Source organism: Notothenia rossii (assembly GCF_949606895.1).
Source record: "Notothenia rossii genome assembly, chromosome: 2".
NCBI classification, from domain to species: domain Eukaryota; kingdom Metazoa; phylum Chordata; class Actinopteri; order Perciformes; family Nototheniidae; genus Notothenia; species Notothenia rossii.
This window is the reverse complement of record NC_136904.1, coordinates 40,585,163-40,600,618: the sequence shown is the minus strand read 5'-3', so window position 1 is coordinate 40,600,618 and position 15,456 is coordinate 40,585,163. Positions and strand designations below refer to the sequence as shown.

Below are 15,456 nucleotides of genomic sequence, written 5' to 3'. Positions count from 1 at the left end.
CACACTTTCACACACCCATACATTACTGGTTACTGACTTTCACGTTTGTTTTAGGGTTTGTTAAGTTTGTTATATTGTTAATAAATGTTTGTTGTTACATTGTCTGGTCTCCCATATTTTTTGCAAGCCTAGCTGTCCTGTAACATATGGGGCCTTTTCCGGGATTGAAACAACGACTTCAAGTCACAAAACTGTCTATGCATTCTTGCCAAACAATATATCTTTAATATCTCACAATCGCACTAATTGACCTTTAAACAAACTGGATGAAAATGTGTAAAGATGCAAGTAGCACAAGAGGGGATGATGGGATGACAGGGTATATATTAAAGCTTACGGCATGTGACTACATTTCTAACACTATGTATTTCAAACAAAGCTTCTACAGCTGCTTGTTGATAAACTGGAATTATCCCAAATGACAGACGGAAAAAAACAATGTAATGCATTGTCAACACTGTAAGCAGGATGGATGCTTCACCATTAAATTGCAATGAGTGTTCATTTACAGCTGCGGAGTAGCTCCTATGCATTATATCGAACAAATGCAATGCAACAAACTGTTTTAAATCATGTGTGGAAATGGGAATTTTTGTCCAGAATTGGCCACACTTAATGTCACAAATGCTGGTTTTGATAATATCTGTTATCTAGATTTATGTTCGGATTTGCAAGCTGGATGAAGTGAATCCACGTGTTTCCCTGCACTACAGTCCAGTTTACAAGGATTGGCATTTCTTTGATTGCAACTGAAATGCAGCCGTTTGCTGCCGCGAAGTGATGAACAACCTCTCATCCAATGCCGATGGGAAGGAAATGGACTGCAGTACGAGTGTCCAATACCATGCAGTGGCCAAACACAAGTCACATATGAGTCAATATCTAATTTACTAAGTACAGATTTGTTCACTTCCGAGCGCTGTTTGAGCAGGTATTCATCAGCAAGTCCCTCTCTAATCTTGAATCAGCATTGTGGTGCTGGCATCACTACATGGAGGGGGGGACACTACATTTCTGGCTGCATCTCCCATGTCTGTCTGGAATATAACGATTTTGAACTGAAGATGGAAACGGCAGGATCCTCACATCTCTATGGAAAGCCAGATAATTGGCTTGCTTGGTGCTCCGCAGTTTTTTCTTTTATAACCCAGGCGAAGTAGACATTTGTCCACTCTCACGATGGAACTGATTATGGGATTACTAGCACATGATTTAGCAAAACGATGCTGGATGCCCATTTCTCCCGGTTCATTTCATTTAATACTGTGACTTTTAACCCGTTTAATCACGTAAAAGGGGGGAAAAAAACATGTATTTATTTCCGGAGGATGGGCAGTTCAGCTTCAGGTGGACTCGGATCGGGTAGAATTAATTATATTTATTCTAACAGGCATTTATGCATTTTTGTTGTAACGATTTTTTTTATTTAATAAGAAAAACACCAGTTTGTTTTGCAAAGGCACCCCCTCGTGTTAGCAATTTCCCACCTCACCGAGTTTAAAAGCTAATTGCCCATGTTTAAATTTGAAAATGGGAAACTCTGGAAAGGTTTTTCGATACATATACAGTTTCAGATATTACAATAAACAGTCAATGTAAGACACAATGAAATGTTATTTGTATTATTGTACTATTACTATCATTATTTATTTTGCCAAACATAGGTATAGATAAAGGGAAGCTGTCACTCAGTGCATTAGTTCGGATCAGGGGGACACTGGTTCAAATCCTGCTGCAGTCAGCATGCCGCTGTGTCCCTGGGGAAGACACTTCACCTCAGATTGCTCTCGTTGGGATTGCCCACAGTTTTTTAATGTATGTAAGTTGTTTTGGATAAAAGCGTCTAACAAGTGACATGTAATGTAATGTACTCACAAACGTGTGGACAGCTCTAATGCACTACAGGTATATGGGTGCACACACACACACACACTCACTCACTCACTCACACAGCTCACTCACACAGCGGGGTGGATCTTCTCGCCTCCATTGGTGCAGCTGTTGATGGAAGCCTGCTGAGCGCCTGCTGAGCCTCCTACAGCATACACCTCGCTCCCTCACACACTCATTCACTTTCTACCTCACTCATGAGCATTTACAAGCTGTTGGTTCTGCTTTTCAGTCATGACAATATAGCAAACACTTGCAATGTCATAATGTTGGTGGTGCAATGAACCCTTATAATGTACCATTCTTAAAAATAAAAAAATAGCACATGGACTCATGTTGTCTTTAGCCACGTCATCGGCAGGGCTCTGCGAATGTTAGTCTATCTGCTGGTTCATAGTTTGGTCAAAAATATATCAACTATGAGGTATTGATTAGCAAAATATTTTTCATGAAATTCCATAAAGTTTACTAATTACAACGTTGATGATGCCCTTAGATTTCCGTGCCATCATCAAGTCAAATATCAATGTGTCCCATACTTTGGTTTGTTATCGAATTCATGCAGAAATAAAGAAATTGCAATCAGCCTCAGCAATACTACGTGTTTAGTGCTATATAGTGTATGTGGTGGCACATGTTACATGCTAAACATGTTAAACTACACGATGATGAGAATGGCAAATGTAATTCCTGCTTAACCTTAGCTTGTTGACCTTCTTAGTGTGTGAGAATGTACGTATGGGTTAGGGTTAGGGTGTTAGGACCACTGGTGTGGCTGTAGATTGTAAGGCCTTGTTCAGACTGCCAACCCAAATCTGTTTTTGAAATGATAAAGCTCCATTTCCTATTATTCTGCATTGAAAAGCTGCGTCATCACCAGCAGCTACCTAATTACTGAAGACTATGTAGTTACCACAGCAACCTATGCAGAGAGGCTGGACACACAAATCCAATCTGATCATTCGCAATTTACAGGGTGGACAGCCTGAAAGGAATCTTATTTTCCTGAAGGTAGCTTTACTCCTAAAACATACTAAGAAGAAGACGGGGAATCTTTGGAACCTCAGGTAAAGTATGTTCAAGCATCTGTTCTGCAGTAACTTTTTGTGTCACACTTTGTTATTGCCCACCATGTTTACTTCCTGTACGAACACCTGCAGTAGTAAACCAGCTACCATGTAAACCAAGTACTGTGCACACATGAACTACACCTATATATTATTTTCACGTATCCATCTGTTCCTGTACATCTGTAACTGTCACGGCAAATTCAATCGGGCTTCTGGATGTTTAATCAATGTCCCACTGACTTGTGATATATCTTGTTCATTCAACCATGGGTTCTCAGCCTTTTTTTAAACTCACAGCCACCCATAAAAATAAGGTTGCAAAACACTCAAACAGAGCGCAGATAGATAGATCTTTCTATTAAGCCTTTTTGCTTTTCGTGGTTAAAAAAATAACGTTCGGCCCCATTTCCAAGCCCCAAGTAATTATCAAACATTCAAAAATATCTATATTTAGAACAATTGAGTCATAACACTTAACCCCAAAGTAGACTAAACTGGTATTTGAATATAAATTGGCTGAGTTTCTGCATCAGACATTAAGAACAGAGAGTTATTCCGACCAGATAAAGGCTCAGTGCGCACCACATGGCAGTAGAAACACGAAGACACAGACTAACATGGCTGCCCAGAGAGGAGAGGGTATGTGGGAGGCAGAGACAGAGATGCACTTCCTCCTCCTCTGTGAAAAGTTGTCTCCACTAAGAGCTTTCCACTTTGGGTAAATTGCCAAGGAAATAACAAACTTCCTTATGTTAACCCAAGAATAGAAACTCACAGTGTTTTGAGGTGAAGGGACAGCAGATCTTCTGGCAGCTAACATATATATGCCTGCCACAGCCTGAGGGACTCACAATTACCAGAAGATCCACATAGATTTATATTAGTTAGAATACAAGGTGGTAGCATTATGTCTCACAATGTAAGGCAATCAAAGAATTGACTATATCAGTATAATATAAAACCTGCATGTCCGCCACATTACCTCTTTAACACATTTAATTAGGGGAGTAAAAAGCTTCTGGGGTCATTTGGATGCATTTTCCATATCTCTGGAACCCATCAGTCGATTTTGATGATTGCCATCTCTTGTTAGAGCCGATATAATCGAGGGGAAGTTCCTAAAATCCATCTAAACATTACACATTGGTGAATGAGTGATGCGCAGCCAGAATGCCCAAAACCGGAAGCTGTCATACACTCTGGTAGCTATCATAGCTGCTTTATGAAAACTCAGTTTTTGCGATAAATATGAAGATGGATTTTCAGTAATCATTTCAAAGTGACACAGACACATTGGATTAACCTATAGATTAACCATCAGCAGCGTTTCTATCGTTTTAATGCCATTGAACACAACTTTTGATCAGAACAACAGCTAAAGGTAAGACTATTTGCCATTTTTGCTCCGTAAAGCTATGTCGTGTGATGTCTGGGTTTGCTTCCCATGCCGCGAGTTTTGATCGCACAGTGATGATACAAATACCACTAGAATCTGTGGAATCTGAGCTTGCTAGCTGATATCTTGTTTGTGCAGATCCGATAAGTAATAAAGTATTTCTACTGTGAGTTATTTGCTAAGTGCGTTAGCTCAGGGCTAATTTAGACGCTTCTTGTGAGACTTGTGTTTTGTTTCTGTAAAAATGTTTCGAATGTTCAGTTAGCTGAGTTTCTTCCCGTTAAGTGGGTATGACACATTAATAGGTTGTTAAATGTTAAGAAGCCTCAAGACACAGCTTCGTGAAAAAAAGCAGTGTTTAACCTGTTAAGCCCGGCAGCCCCCGGTACCTGGGCTGCCGGGCTTAACAGGTTAAACACTGCTTTTTTTCATGGGAAGCAAACCCAGACAGAGCCCATACCATGTTCCCTTAAGTGTTTACATCCTGTCTGTCTTCTTCTGCTGTTGTTCCCTTTGTGTTTACTTCCTGTCTTTCCTCTTCTGATGTCCCCTTTAGTGTTTAAATCATGTATTTCTTACTATGCTGATTTATCTGTCCTCCAGCTCTATTTGTCTTTTAACCTTTAACCTTTTAATGAAAGCACACAATTGTGTTGTTTTTGGCCCTAGCTGACATTGATTGGACTTCTTTCTACGGACTGATACAAACTGCACAAGGTCGTCAGCAACGGTCTGCTATGCTTAGCAATGTTCTGCTATCGAAAAGGTGCAGACCATCAGCATTGAGTATTAATCAAAACAGTGTTATAAAAAATATTTGTTTTATGATGACGGTTAGTTTAGTAAACTGAGAACATGTATCACTCCAGAAACTTGTCGTACACTTGACGGGATATACAAATATGAAAACATATTTTAATTAATGTTTCTTTGATTTGTTATGGCTTAACAATGTGAATGTTGCTTTATATTAGAAAATCCAAGTTTCTATAGAAATGGAGAAATGTATAAACTACTGCTCCTGTTGTTCTAGTTACGTGTTAGGTTGGATTGCTTTTACTTTTGTGTTTGTACTGAATAGATTTTTAGCACAAACCTCTTGATGTATTTTCATCATGCTGTGCTCCATGGCTGTTCACCGTGTGCTTGTTGTGGGCCTGGTGAGGGCTCTCTGCTAATTGTTTTAGTTGGCATTGATTTTTTTCCGCAGTTCTTTTCATATAAAGCATGTCTTTGTTATCTCTCACTCTCAAGTACAATATTGGCAGAGCACATTCTCATGGGTAACAAATGTCAAAACAAGAAGAAATGTGGCAATTTCAATATATCACTCTTGTAAGCTGATCTGAGGTGTGCACATGTGATTGCCCTTGGTAGGTTCAAGTACAATAAGTAATGCATACTTATATAATGAAAAAATGTATATGTATATACAGTATATATATATATATATATATCTAAGAAAGCTGGTCTCTTTTGGTAACTTAAGCCATCCTGAGATCACATGACAGAAACATAGTTAGAAGTTAGATAAGTCTCTATTCAAAGGCAGCTATGTTTTCCCATTACTAATGTCCCATTGCTACTAGACAAACTCAATGTTGTTCCATACTCGTAATTATTATTTATTTTGCCTCATATAATTAATTGTGATTTATTGCATGTTATAACAAGGCCTAGTTGAATACTTGATTCTGAAATATGTACATGTAGCGGTCAGAACAGACCGTTGAGGACGTTTTGATCAAGGGACTGTGTGCATTCATATCAATCCACAGGAAGATATCTGGTCAATTTAAGTTAAAGGGGACCTATCATGCAAAATGCACTTGTGTACGTCTTTTATACATGAATATGTGTCCCTGGTGTGTCAGGGAACTCACCAAGTGTCAGAAAACACAACCCTCTCTATTTTCCTCCATACCCAAATCTCTAAAAAAGGGCCTGCAACGGATCTGATACAGACTGATCCAGATTTGTACACTTTCCTGACGTGAGGACGGTGGCGCTACAGCTATTGGTCAATTCTCCACCTATCAGGGGAATGAGAGGTTGGGCCACGACCGGCCATTGCCTCTCGAAAGCGCTGGAGATGCTGTAGTACATATGCCAGGCGTTTAATGTAAGTGGCGCTGTAGTCTGCCACAAAAGCGGTGAGGAAGACTTTTTCTCCCTCCCCGAGGCAAGCGTTTGCGCATCCTGCTTTAAAACAAGTGAATAATGACTCTATATAATAATATGTAAGGGGTAATGTGCAGTCATAAATAACACCTTCATGCCGATCTAGATCCCTCAGGTTCGCGTCGGGCTCCTGATCAGCCTGTCGGTGTTCTTTTCCCCGTTATGACCAAGTCGCTGCACATTATCCCGCTTATTACATGGCCACATTCTCAACAAAGTAACGACATGAATCCCAATATTAATTGAAATGCTTTTATGGATTTAGGAAATGATTTTATTGATTTAAAAAATAGTTGTATTTATTGATTTAAATTGACATGCATCCGCTAAGAAAAATAGTACGTTGTTACTGTTTGAACTAACGTAGCAACGGCAGGAACTGCTTCGATAGTGTTTTTGAGGAGCTTTTTGATTACAGATTTGAAAACATTGTTGTTTGCTTTAAAAGTAACACAATTCATTATGTCAAACCTTGGAAAGTATCTAGATATCCCTGCCCTAATGCCAAAGTAACTGGCAACTGAATATGTGTCGCCGTTTGATGTCTATGTCTGGACCGCTGCGTAAAAAGGAGGGTTTCTGCCCCGTTAGTTCTCTTCTTACTTCTATAAGAATAAAACACGGAGGACGGAGATCTCTTTTGCTCCCCCTCTTCTCCCCGCTGCAGCCTAGCAGCTGATCTCAGAGCATGCTCCCCTCTCCTGCAGGGGGACGTGGTCGGCTGCAGCTCAAAAATCAGCCCCGTGCAAAAATAGGGCTGGAAAGAGCAAATAGAGCGAAATGAGGCATGGCTAAAATGCAGGATCTGTTTGGTATTTTGAAAAAAAAACTATATTTATATAATTTATATAGGTATGGCCCTACAATATATGTTTTCAATATAGCATGATAGGTCCACTTTAAGTTGTGTCAAAATCACATTAGTTTTCTGTTTCTCATTCTGAAAAAACTCCATGAAATATTTGTTTTAATATTCAAAGTGTCTTGTGTCTATAATGGCCAGCTCCCTGCATATTTCCCTTACATCATTATTCAAAAATATACTTTTCCCCAATGTACATGCAAGGATATTTCAATGGGTTTTAAGCGACGTATTTGAACAAAAATAGGTAAGCTAGAGCAATCAAAATGCCATTAAAGTTCTTTAAAAATTGGACACATTTGATTAAACATTATCTTTGCAACAGTTTGACTATCTTCACAGTATTAAAATGGTTAACTGGTTAAAGCTGTTCTATTATTTGGCGTGGGACACAGTGTGTTTGTTAACAATGAGCATGTAACACATACTAACCTTTGTCTAATATGCTATAGGACTAATGGTGATGATGATAGGGATGAGGATGATTGCAGTGACCTCAACGCACAAGTGTGAAAACAACAAAGCTTTGTAATATGAATCCAACCCCAAAGTTTCCCGCCTGCAGCCTAGGATGAAGAGCACTTCCAGTGTGGTGTCATAACAGCATGCCTGAATTATTTACATACTGCATGCAGTGTTTATTTTCCTGCTTTTTGTTCTTGTCAACACTCACTTGCAGCTCAGTTTCCAACCATGTTAAAGAGTGTACAATGTTTTTGAGCAAAGGAAGAAGAGAAGTAGAATAAGTCTTCTCAGTGTTAGGTCATGCTGTCAGATCAAATTTTGAATAACCGTACCCAAAGCAATTATTGTAACCATTTCCACACATAATATATAATTTTGCCTTGTGAAAATGTGGTTAAGGCTACAAAAGCTGAACTGCCGACAGATAGTTACTCAGTTTCCGGACCAAAACACAGCTCAGCCGCTTATTTTGTCCTGAAAGCCATTACAGCAGGGCCCCTCAAAAATTAACATAACACAGACCCCACACAGGCACACTTTATCCCGCTGAGCTGCACCTGGTTTATCTCAACACAACTAAAATGTATTTCTCATTTCATGTCCAACAACACATGTCAATATCCACTTGGAGCCTGCTTTACAATATACTTTCGTATTTATAGGAAACAACTTGTTTGGGTTTAAATAACTATGAGAGTGATACAATTTGTTTGGTAACTTCATCAAAAATTAATTTGTTTTAGGAGTCATGACTGACAAAAAACTGTTCTAATGGCATTTGCAAGATTCAACACAAGTATATCAAGAAATATAAAAATCTCCAATCCCCATGGAAGTGTGTACAATAGAAAAACAATGAGTGATTGACTGTTTTGGTCCAGGTTAATTACATGTAATGTTATCTGAAGACTTAACTTAAGAAAATCACTAATTTATGTTTTGCAGGATAAACTAATGGAATATTCCAGATGTCTCACCTTGCAGCAGGGATGTTGCCGTTGTCACAGTCTCCGGTACGCCATCCTTGCTGTAGATGGACTGGAGGAACTCTGGAACGCAGTCGTTTTCATCAATTATGACAACTCGTACCTGACAGAGGAAGGAGAAGGGGAAAGGAAAAGATTTAAAGAAGGAGGAAGTTGACATAAGTAAATGACATAAACCTACATAACACACGCTTTTCACTTATATACTGTAAAAGACACAAATGTCACATGTAGTCAGTGGGGAGGTTATGTTTTTGTTTGGGCAGGATCGTAGAAAAACGTGCAATTTGCTCTGGATTGGCCAATCAGATCTGTACTACCCCCCTGAAAGTAGGAACAAGGTACTCCTCAACAAAATGGTGGAACAAGCTCCCCATTGATATCAGGACAGCAGAAAGTGTTCCCATCTTTTGTCGCAGAATGCAAACCCACCTCTTTGTAACAAAAAAAAAAAAAAGGAGTACTTGAAAGATGCACCAGCACTTCCAATGGTTTGGTTATTTAAAGCAAAGGTTCTTCACGGTTAAATTACTGTAGATTGCTTTGGATGAAAGCATCAACTATACAAATTCAACTAAAAACGGTTGGCCCAATTTTAGTGAACATTTGTGGAAAGTTGAAGCATGTGCAAAAGAAAATGTATTCCATTTTTGAGAGGATCTGATCCACTGAGTGGTTCACTATTGTGTTTAGCTAACGTTACCTTACAAGAACATTTATGTGGGGTCAGAATAATCAGGAAAAGTTACTCTGCCCTCTAAAGTTGGAACAATCATTCCGAAACTGTTTTCAGCGTGTGCAAAAAAAAAACACATTCTTCTTTTTGAGGTACTGTTTGTTTAAAAATTAATACTTAAAGCTCCAGAAGTAGAACACACTGAAGTCCGAACAATGACTACCCTGCTGGATAAATTGGACTATCCTAGGAGCACTGAAATGCACCATTGGGCTTAACTGTTTAAGTTGAACAAATGATTTCTTAGTTTCAATAACCTAATAATTATAACTATAATACTATAATTCTACTATAAACCAGACATTTCATTGGCAATCAATGGGAATCACCTCACTTAACGGAAAGAAAACATTTGTAATTCATAAAAGAAAAATGAACAGACTTGGTGTATCTGATCTCATGCAGAAATGCTGGTACTGTATGTTAAAACGGCCCAGGCAATCACGTAGGAATACTGGGGATTAAAAGTCACACAGGCTCGGTGTTATGAACATTTTAAATCTAGGATTAGCACTTCAGGCACTGTCCGGAATTGGTTTTCTTTGGCTCTGGAGTCCTTTTCATCTGCGAGTAACCCAAATTAACCCTATCCTTAACCAAAAAGGAGCCCCGTCCAACCTCGTGCATAGGCGAGCCCTAACCCTGATACCTCTGGTTTATTCCCCCCCCCCACTCCTCCTTCCCCCTTTAGTGAGGGAGCTTCTGCAGAGTCGGCCCTTCAGTAGGTCAGCGCAGAATGCAATCTTGTGCAATTTTACAGAAGCCCTGAGCTAACAAATGAGACTGTGCAAAAGATGAATTTGTATGGCGTGTGCACGTAGGCGTGTGCGTGAGTCACTGTAATGCTGCCCGGTTCATTAAGGGCACAAAGGCAAACACAGCAGCCTTTACCAGATGTTGACTGCCCGCTTGCAGCATTAAGAAGGAATAAATAAATAAATAGCTGGTAAGAGAGCCGCTCTGACTTTTTTCTCTTACATATAAACACAGCAGTATGGATAAACAGCCTACGGATCACACACACACACACACACACACACACACACACACACACACACACACACACACACACACACACACACACACACACACACACACACACACACACACACACACACACACACACACACACACACACACACATGCAACAAAGTGTACCAGTGCAAATGGTAATGGTAAATAACCTGCATTTATATAGCACACACACACGCACACACACACACAAAGCAAAGTGTACCAGTGCAAATGGTAATGGTAAATAGCCTGCATTTATATAGCGCACACACACACACACACACAGGTAAAATGACGTTCCGTAATATCAGTTAATCCTTCATCAAAGATCAACTGGGAAGCGATGGACAACAAAATAAAATCAGACCATGTCAACTCCCTGAGGTGATTTGTGTGCGTTTGCCAGTGACTGTTAATCTTTGCTTGCCTGAAAGGTTGAAGGTTCTGCAAGACATATGAGCGTTTAGTACATGTGTGTACTGAGGAAAAGCAAGATTGAATGAGAAGAGAGGGGAAGTCAGCTGCAATAAAGCAAGATGAGCTCAAACACACACAAACACACACACACACACACACACACACACACACACACACACACACACACACACACACACACACACACACACACACACACACACACACACACACACACACACACACACACACACACACACACACACACACACACGATGAACAAGCACACACACAAAGTCAGAGCTCTTAGGCTGGTTAGGTAACTAATGGTGCCGATGAGCTATCACTCCTGGAGGGAGAAACTTGGAAACTACCTGCAAATTAAAGTCATGCTCAGTGACTCCAGTCAACACAAATACACCACCTCTGTTCTGGCAGGCGGAGACACATTTCTGAAAAGCAGAATACAAATCAAAAGCAAAAAAGGACGGCTCCACAAAATGCATCGCTTCCACAGTCCAGGTAACACTTCCTATCACAATGATGATAATGCATAATGAACAAATCCAGCTTGGGGAGTAACCGGCATTTAACAGGATTTCATAAGAAAACAAAATAATGTGTAACTGCATGTATTCCCTTATAGTTGCATAAAACAAAGAGATAGTTAGATTACTGTTACATGTTTTGAATTACGGGATTTCTAGCAGGATTACAAAGAAAACTGAAAAGATCATGCAAATCTATACGCCTACTGCCTGAATCTGCTTTATTGTTTTCACTGTCTTTGGCTCATTTGTTCTATTTATAATTCAGTAGGTGAACCTATATGATCATACAATAATTTGTGTGTGTTAAACTAAAACGGAGCATCAGCTCATATTTTATTTCTGCTTTTTTAAGCTGTAGTCTGTGCTCATGTGTTTCAGTGTTGGTGAATAGGCTGCTGCTTCATGAAAGGCAGCTTTTCCTATCAATAACATCTCTGAGCAGAGGGCACACGTCTGATACTAATGTTTCCTCTAAATAATTTATAATCAAAACATAATGCATTATTAATTAATGTATTATAATTCATTACAATTATGGGAATTGTATAAACATTTATGTAATTATAAACTGCCATACACTATTTTAAAGTTATATTTATCAAGCTTTGTGATTGAGTGTTTACAACATGATTACACAGGGCTATAAGCAGATAATTACACGTCCCTCTCCCCTCTACTTGAATAGGGAGAATGAAGGGAAAATAGAATTCAGGAGGTGCTAGATTACAGGCTCAACATGAACTGCTTACAAAAAGCAAGCAATTCTAATGCACATTCGAGGAAAAACTATTAATAAAAATAAGCCGTTGAGCTGTCAGTCACCATTATTGCAAGCAGAGCAAATGTCTCTAATCTGAGCAGTCTCAGGACAGCTGCATTCTTGTCTAGAATTAGACATAAAGCACACAAGCAAAATGCAATTTTGGCATGATCCGAGGTTGTCATTTTAGATTGGTTGCTGCTCTCAAGTGGGCGTGTGTTATGTAATATGAGCCATAGGCAGATGCCAGGGGAGACAGATGGAATTGTTGAGACAGTGATGGACACGGCCAGTATTTTGGATGGAGATTATCTATTTGTTACCCCTTGACAAAGTGAAACCAATGTGAGCTCAGTGCATGTTTGTGGGATTAAGAAACAGACCAGAGTAGACCCAAGTGGGGCTGGGTAAAAGATTCAGGGGTGGCAGTAGCTCAGTCCGTGCAGATCCAGTCCTTGAACAGACGCAATCTGATTATCAGCGTCTTCTACAGGGTGGTTGTCTGACTAACATCTCTCAGTACTTTAAGCTTAACCCTAATAAAACAGAACTACTCTTCCTCCCAGGTTACAACTATCCATCCATGACCTTTCTTTCCACCTCTGCACCTCTGTTGTTTCCAAGATTCAGACTGCAAGGAATCTGGGTGTGATACTGGAGGACCAACTGTCCTTCACTGCTAACATCGCTGCTACAGTCTTTCAGGTACACTCTGTAAAACATCATGAGACTAGTCCTCTGCTGACCCAGAAGGCAACGCAGGTCCTGGTCCAAGTTCTTCCTACACCCAGGATATGGTTGAACAATACCCTCCAGCAGATCCAACATCAGGATACGTCGCCTACTGAACCTATTTTAGGCTTTTGTCATTTCCCGTCCTGACTACCGTAACTCTCTCCTGGCTGGTCTACTCGAAAGTGACATCCTGCCAGTGGGACTCAGGCGTTCTCAACTAAAACACGCCTGTTTTCTATTGTGGTTGCAAAATGGGGGAACAACCTTCCAATTGATAGCCGGACAACAGAACGTTTTCACCTTTTAAATCACATCGAACATATTTGAAGTCTTTTAGCTCATTTGAAACTAATTCACAACTTGAAGAAGTTGTACCTGTAATTTTCTTGCTGTTTTGCGTTTGTATCTTCATTGTTTATTGCAATTATTGGAAGTGGATAAAAACATAATCTTAATCGAATGTAACGTAATTTACGGATTAAGGGGAATCTTGCCAAGGTGCCCCTGATCATAGCACTGCACCCCTACACCTCTTCGTGGGCGCTCTATAGAAGCTGCATCCTGATACTAGGATGGTTAAATGCAGAGTGTAAGTTCCACTGTATGTGCTCTGCATGTGTGTATATGGATGACGATAAATATTGGATTGAATTTGATTTCTTCTTTTCAAGTCAAATAATGAAATCCCCAAGCACAAATTAAACATGTTGTGGTTTTGTTGATGGCCAAATGAGCCACACGAGTTGGATCCATATTGTCTCATCTTAGAGATGTTTAAATCCACCCTCATTTGAGTCATTTGCCTCAGCCCAAAAGTATCATGATAGAACGACAGCTCTGGGGAAATAATGATTAAGGAATGGTCAGGTTGTGTCGTACTGTTTGGGTAGGAGCTGTTGTATCTTTCCAAAAATAAGACGGCTCAAAGGCAAGAGACAACGCTCCATGTAGGAATGTTAACAAGATGTTCATATTTAAATGAGTGTGTGCTTCTACATGGAGAATAGGCTTGCCCCAATAATTGTCAGCTGCAAATTGGGCAAAAGGTGAGGGCTTGACAAGGAGAAGCAAATCAAACCTGACAGGTCTGAGATTTTTATATAAGAAAAGTAGAAATAAATCTGTTGTATGGTAATATTCAGGCCTGCAGTTTTATTATACAATGTTTTGTCTTTCACTGATCGTTATGAAAGTAAGCTATCCATCATGTATACCCTCAAACACATCAAGTAAACTGAATTAACACTTTAGAAATTATATTTATACAAATTATTAAATAATATAATAAATAATGATTTGATTTTAGTACCTATATATTTGTGCTGTTAATTTGAGTTGATCAGATTTTTGATATTCAAGCATCACGTAATTTGAAAAAATAAATAAATGTGTAATAAATAATAACAATTATCCCAAATAATATTATAACTGCTATAGTCCACACTTAACTATTAGCACGGCACATAATGCATTGTGAGGAACACATGATGTGGGTGTATGCATTAGGTTTGTTTTTCTAAATAACAAATATATGTATATATATATAATAAAAAACGTTCTATAGATTATTTTTAAAGCAGTAGTAATGTAAATAGTATGCTTATTTAAACAGTTGAATGTGGAGTGTGTACAGTATCTTGCTTTGTCATCAACCAACCCTGTCTCCTAAAAATTACGTTCCCACAGTCAGAACTAAAGTGCATTCGCAATTACGTTTAGCTCGAAACGTATTTTCTCCCACGTTACGTTTCTTATGAACGTATCTTAAAGAGGTTTATTTTCTGGATATCTTTGCTATTTATTGACTTGCTTATAATAAAGTATATTCATTACTCGTTATTCTCTACTAATAGTTAATTAAAAACTCTATATAATTGCTATTTTGCACATCCCTTTCAAGATTTCCTAAGGTTTATTGACATATCATATACACAACTATGTAGTTATGCAACAGTGCATTACAAGACATCTATCAATATGTGTATACCTCCACCATTAAACTGTCAAATTCTGCACATTTCTTATACTATTTACATCCATAAGAGTATAATTAATGTGTATAATATCAGTTAAAATAAGTGCTTCAACATAGTTAACATTGCAGGAAAGCAATATATTAGACGTTAAGTACTTTGTCAGGCTTAATATATTTATCTGTAGATAGATACCCCCAAAGCTTTTTTCTTATTTGAAAGAAGACCTTAACCTAAAGTATTCTTTAATGTGTTAATAAAGGTTAATTAGTTTGTCTGTTTTGCACATCCTCATATTAATATCTTTGTACATCCAACACTAAACTGTATTATTGTAGAGATCACTTACAGTATCTTCTTGATTTTGTATATTCAATATTTCTATCATTGACCTTCTACTTTCCCCCTATGAAAGTATGTATT

At 38.8% G+C, this 15,456-nt stretch overlaps 1 protein-coding gene across 1 annotated transcript in view; it reads right to left on the bottom strand.

The window, feature by feature from the left end:
• Positions 1–15,456, bottom strand: part of LOC307030058 (neural-cadherin-like) — a 597,902-nt gene that overhangs the window by 367,540 nt on the left and 214,906 nt on the right. The window contains 1 exon segment of the mRNA XM_079666281.1: positions 8,842–8,953. Within this exon segment, the coding sequence (XP_079522407.1) occupies positions 8,842–8,953 (112 nt within the window).